General features: G+C 34.8%; 1 protein-coding gene across 1 annotated transcript in view; it reads left to right on the top strand.

The window, feature by feature from the left end:
* The first annotated feature begins 275 nt into the window (after positions 1-275).
* LOC111089937 (heme-binding protein 2-like) overlaps positions 276-6,510 on the top strand; it is a 9,427-nt gene continuing 3,192 nt past the window's right edge. The window contains exons 1-5 of the mRNA XM_022403230.1: positions 276-2,240; positions 2,541-2,589; positions 3,976-4,047; positions 4,675-4,804; positions 4,892-5,072. Coding sequence (XP_022258938.1) covers positions 2,554-2,589; positions 3,976-4,047; positions 4,675-4,804; positions 4,892-5,072 — 419 coding nt within the window. The 5' untranslated portion in view covers positions 276-2,240; positions 2,541-2,553. The remainder of the gene's footprint in view (positions 2,241-2,540; positions 2,590-3,975; positions 4,048-4,674; positions 4,805-4,891; positions 5,073-6,510) is intronic.

Below are 6,510 nucleotides of genomic sequence, written 5' to 3'. Positions count from 1 at the left end.
AAGTGTATTTCTATAAGGTTCCTTAAGTTCCTTCCACCATGCTAGGAATCCAAGATGCTTTGCAAACTTTACTATAGAAACTCAATGTCGGGGTACCGTTCACTATCTAGGGGCTGGGGCGTGGTTAGGGCGCTCGACTCGCAATCTGAGGGTCGCGGGTTCGAATCCCCGTCACACCAAACACGCTTGCCCTTTTAGCCGTAGCGGCGTTATAATGTGACGGTCAATCCCACTATTCGTTGGTAAAAAGTAGCCCAAGAGTTGGCGGTGGGTGGCGACGAATAGCTGCCTTCCTTCTAGTCTTACACTGCTAAATTAGGGCAAATAGTCCTCGTGTAGCTTTGTGCGAAATTCAAAAAACAAACAAATACTATCTAGGTACCGGATTTTAATAATGGAAAGTATATTGTAAAACGTTCACTATTTAATAATATAAAGTGAGTAAGAAAATTTTCATAGTCTAAGTACCAGATTTTGATAATAGAAAGTAGGTGGTAAAACGTTCACTGTTTGGGTACCATGTTTTAATAATAGAAAGTGGGTAGTAAGACGTTCACTGTTTGGGTACCATGTTTTAATAATAGAAATTGGGTAGTAAATCGTTCGTTGTCTAGGTACCATGTTTTAATAATAGAAAGTGGGTAGTAAAACGTCCACTGTCTCGGTACCATGGTTTAATAATAGAAAGTAGGTAGTAAAACGTTCGTTGTCTCGGTACCATGTTTTAATAATAGAAAGTAGGTAGTAAAACGTTCGTTGTCTCGGTACCATGTTTTAATAATAGAAAGTAGGTAGTAAAACGTCCACTGTCTCGGTACCATGTTTAAATAATAGAAAGTGGGTAATAAAACGTTCGTTGTCTCGGTACCATGTTTTAATAATAGAAAGTGGGTAATAAAACGTTTCCACTGTTTAGGTACCATGTTTTAATAATAGAAAGTAGGTAGTAAAACGTTCGTTGTCTCGGTACCATGTTTTAATAATAGAAAGTGGGTAGTAAAACGTCCACTGTCTCGGTACCATGGTTTAATAATAGAAAGTAGGTAGTAAAACGTTCACTGTCTCGGTACCATGTTTTAATAATAGAAAGTTGGTAGTAAAACGTTCGTTGTCTAGGTACCATGTTTTAATAATAGAAAGTAGGTAGTAAAACGTTTACTGTTTAGGTACCATGTTTTAATAATAGAAAGTGGGTAGTAAAACGTTCACTGTCTCCGTAACATGTTTTAATAAGAGAAAGTGGGTAGTAAAACGTTCACTGTCTCGGTAACATGTTTTAATAAGAGAAAATGATATCTCTAAGTTGTACTGTAGATGTTAAAGTTGTACAGAATAACTTGAATCAAGTTACCTTTAATTATGCTAAACTGTAAGACAAGTGTGTTCCTATAGAAATTATACCTAACTGTTTTACTAAAGATAAAGGATAAAAGTAGGAATAACGTTTATAAGTTGAAATAAACACTTGGTTCGGAATTGTGTAGAATCTAGAAATTTGTTTAAATGTATAATAGAGCAAAGCCTCATCGGACTCTCTGATGTGTCCTCCGAGAGAATCGAACCCTGGATCACCTCCCCCACATAACAGCTTGTTATCAAACTGATTATTTAATGTGGCTACTGTGTTTTCCTAATTAATTAGAGAATCATTACTTGAGGTGTACTATTGTAAAGGAGCGGTAAGTATAAGGTCAGACAGCTTTCAGCTAATGATAAAATCTTCGTTCTATATAACTTGTTTCATATTAGAGACATGATTACACTTCCATAGATCTAACACGGGAGATAATCTGCATTTGAAGAATAAGAGCGATGATGTACACACGAAGGTGACCCTCTCGATCCCACAGAGCTACAGCACCATTCAATACTTCAAGGATGCTGCTTGTCTTCCACCTACGCTGATACAAATAAGTTTGCTTCTTAAAGGTGGAGATCTACGACATTTAACTTTTAGCCATAAGCTATTCCTTGTTGCATTTCACTGCCAAATGACTGTGAATCAAATGTAAAGGCGATGCGTTTCAAGCCTGCCGGTACCTCGTTAGTATATAAAAATAATTCTTATAAGTTGCAATTAGCTCTTTTTATTTTATTTTTATAAGTTAAATTATGATGTTTTCAGCTTTCCTATACCTTCTGTTGGCTACAAAAAAAATTTACATCTTTCAGTGAAACGATTTTGACACAAGAATCAGCTCAATAACAGTTCGTTAGTAAGTTAACAGAACTTCAGCAAGGTACGAGTTGTCAACTATTAACTAGTCTTCTAAATAAGTAAACCTCTGCTTGCCATTGTTTATACGCTTGCCAGAACATGAAGTTGTACACTTTAATCGGTATTGTATAACAAACGAATAAAATCCGTGAATTAGTTGTACTGTAAAAGCTAAAAAAGTGTTACAAAGGTGTATAATTTTTATTAATAATGTGAATATTTCATTTTTCCGCAACTTTAGCAAGTCTGTATTCAGTGTGATAAAATATACTTTTACTGAATATTCAGTTACTCATTCTCTGCTACCATTGTCTGTCTGCAGGATTACCTGGAAAATGAAGGTTTCTCTGCTCTTCGTACTGGCTGCCCAGGTAAAAAAGAAAATGTAGCTTGTTGTGTTCGTTAAGTCTTCTTATCGTTTTATCCATGATATGTAATATCTCTATGTTTGTTTCAAATGTATGTATTCTATGATTTAGTTCACTCTCTTTTACTGGGGAGCATAGAGTGTTTTATCAACAAAATACAAATATTTTACTGACTTATGGACAAACCACAGGTTCTGTACTGTGGAACTCAAGTGTTTATGGACAAACCACAAATCATTGGTTCTATACTGGGGAAGTCGAGTGTTTATGGACAAATCACAGGTTCCATACTGGGGACCTCAAGTGTTTTGTGGACAAACCACAGCTTCTATACTGGGGAACTCGAGTGTTTATGGACAAACCACAGCTTCTATACTGGGGAACTCGAGTGTTTATGGACAAACCACAGCTTCTATACTGGGGAACTCGAATGTTTATGGACAAACCACAGGTTCCATACTGGGGAACTCGAGTGTTTATGGACAAACCACAGGTTCTATACTGGGGAACTCGAGTGTTTATGGACAAACCACAGGTTCTTTACTGGAGAACTCGAGTGTTTTATGCACAAGCACAGGTTCTTTACTGGGGAGCTCGTGTGTTTTATGGACAAACCACAGGTTCTATACTGGGGAACTCGAGTGTTTATGCACAAGCACAGGTTCTATACTGTGGACCTCCAGTGTTTGATGGACAAACCACAGGTTCTATATTGGGGAACTCGAGTGTTTATGCACAAGCACAGGTTCTATACTGGGGACCTCGAGTGTTTTGTGGACAAACCATAGGTTCTTTACTGGAGAACTCGAGTGTTTTATGCACAAGCACAGGTTCTTTACTGGGGAGCTCGTGTGTTTTATGGACAAACCACAGGTTCTATACTGGGGAACTCGAGTGTTTTGTGGACAAACCACAGGTTCTATACTGGGTAACTCGAGTGTTTATGGACAAACCACAGGTTCTATACTGGGGAGCTCGAGTGTTTTCTGCACAAGCACAGGTTCTTTACTGGGGAGCTCGTGTGTTTTATGGACAAACAACAAGTCCTTTACTAGTGATCACAAAATGAAACTTTGTAAAATTGGTGTAGCTTTCTGAAAATATAAATCATATCATAATTCGTAAGATTCCTTTGATACGGAACCTCTACAGCTCATGTAATACCTTTATTTTCACATTTTAAAATACGTTCAATAATGAAGGTTTAAGAAATATAATTTTAATGTATAAGCTACATGTTGTGCTCCTTACTTGGGCATCATTAGAATTTAGTTCTCTTGAATTTTTTCTTTTTTTTTTTGGCAGTGTTAAGTAATGACTGAAATATTAACTGTTGTTTCCAACTGAAATTTTTTCTTTGAATTTTCATATTTTTATTTCATTTTCTAGTTTGCAGTTTCTCTTTCTTGTGATGATCAGTATGTGGAATGTCTAGAATATGAGGTGTTAGCTGAACATCAGGTAATTTGTATTAGCCAAATATCAAGATGATAACCAGAGAATCAGGTGTTAGCCAAACATCAGGTAATATATATCTGTCAAATATCAATATGATATCTGAAGAATTGTGTGTTAACCAAATATCAGGTAAAAATGTAGAACATCGTATGTTAGGCAACTAACCAATACATTCTGATTCAGCTTAATATATGATAAAAAATCAGTTGACTATTGCATATCTGAATATCAGGCAAGTTGTCATGGTAGCGAGTGACATCCAATCATAAGTTGAAAATTACATATTCAAACGACAGGCAAGTGGTCATGGTAGTGAGAGACAGCCAATCATCTGTTGAGAATTACATATTCAAATGACAGGCAAGTTGTCATGATAGTGATAGACAGCCAATCATCAATTGAGAATTACATATCCAAACGACAAGCAAGTTGTCATTCTAGTGAGTGATCAACAATCATCAGTTGAGTATTACATATTTAAATTACAGGTCTTAAAACTATTAGTTATTAGCCATTCGTTTTTAAGTCTAATTATTGTCATTTTATACATATTGAGCAAATCATGAAGATTAAGTTATAAGCCAACTCAATGTACATTGTCACCTGATTAGGATGTGTCTTTTTTTCCAGGAATATGAAGAGCGAAAGTATTCAGCAACAACATGGGTAAGCGTTACTGTAGAAGGTTCGTCCTTGTCTAAAGCAGAATCGTCAGTTTTATATCAACTGGGACGTTATATACAAGGTTATAACTCCAAGAGTAAGTGGATAACATCCTTTACGTACTTGCTAATGCTTGAGACAGTAAACATGTTAGAGAGTTACTGAGTTCTGGTTTTTATTTCAGATTTGTTTATCAATACCACAATGCCAATTCGAACCAAGATAGAAAGCTGTAGATCTGAGAATTGTTCCACAAAATACACAATCTCCTTTCTAATCCCAAAGGGAATTGAGAATGATCCACCTGCTCCTACAGACCATGCACTATTTCTTGAAAAAGAGCCTCCTCGAGTTTATGCTGTCAGGTCTGTTGTTCTTAAATTTACCCCTCTTTGTGTTGTGCTTTTAGAATAAGAGTGATTCTTCTTCAAGTGTGTTACTCCAATTGCAAAAATTTGTGGGTCCTCTTAGAAACCGTAACATATACCAATTACAAACATTGTGATAGTTTTGTCATAATTCTCACTGCAATCACTGCAATAATATCTTGTAGAAGGTGTAACTGTTACCACTGCAGTAATTTTTTGTAGAAATTGTCACAGTTACCACTGCAGTAATTTCTTCTAGAAGTTGTCACAGTTACCAATGCAATAATTTCTTGTAGAAGTTTTCACAGTTACCAATGCAGTAATTTCTTGTAGAAGTTTTCACAGTTACCAATGCAGTAATTTCTTGTAGAAGTTTTCACAGTTACCAATGCAGTAATTTCTTGTAGAAGTTTTCACAGTTACCAATGCAGTAATTTCTTGTAGAAGTTTTCACAGTTACCAATGCAGTAATTTCTTGTAGAAGTTTCACAGTTACTAATGCAGTAATTTCTTGTAAAGTTTCACAGTTACTAATGCAGTAATTTCTTGTAGAAGTTTTCACAGTTACCAATGCAGTAATGTCTTGTAGAAGTTGTCACAGTTACCAATGCAGTAACTTCTTGTAGAAGTTTTCACAGTTACCAATGCAGTAATTTCTTGTAGAAGTTTTCACAGTTACCAATGCAGTAATTTCTTGTAGAAGTTGTCACAGTTACCAATGCAGTAATTTCTTGTAAAGTTTCACAGTTACTAATGCAGTAATTTCTTGTAGAAGTTTTCACAGTTACCAATGCAGTAATTTCTTGTAGAAGTTTTCACAGTTACCAATGCAGTAATTTCTTGTAGAAGTTTTCACAGTTACCAATGCAGTAATTTCTTGTAGAAGTTGTAACATTTATGAGTGAAACAGTTTCTTGTAGAAGTTGTAACATTTATGAGTGAAACAGTTTCTTGTAGAAGTTGTAACATTTATGAGTGAAACAGTTTCTTGTACTATTGTCTTGTAGAAAGTAACATTAGAAAATAATCACTAGTTAAAATGGAAACAGTGAAGCACATTACCTGTTAACCTACTTATTTAAAACTATTATATTTCTTCAGTGTCTCAGATGATTTCTTACAGCAGCAAGCACGTGACAAATAAATCGTATTATCTCTTTACAATATATATTTTCAACAATTTAGTGGAAGTTATTAAGTAAATATTGTAATTCAATATTTCAAACAATTTAGTTGAAGTCTAGTAAGTAATTGTAATTTAATATTTCAAATGATTTAGTGGAAGTTATTAAGTAAATATTGTAATTAAATATTTCAAACAATTTAGTTGAAGTCTAGTAAGTAATTGTAATTCAATATTTCAAATGATTTAGTGGAAGTTATTAAGTAAATATTGTAATTAAATATTTCAAACAATTTAGTTGAAGTCTAGTAA

This window comes from Limulus polyphemus, unplaced genomic scaffold (assembly GCF_000517525.1).
Source record: "Limulus polyphemus unplaced genomic scaffold, Limulus_polyphemus-2.1.2 Scaffold7935, whole genome shotgun sequence".
Lineage (NCBI taxonomy): Eukaryota > Metazoa > Arthropoda > Merostomata > Xiphosura > Limulidae > Limulus > Limulus polyphemus.
The sequence above is the reverse complement of the archived record's forward strand: the minus strand, read 5'-3'. Positions and strand labels throughout refer to the sequence as shown.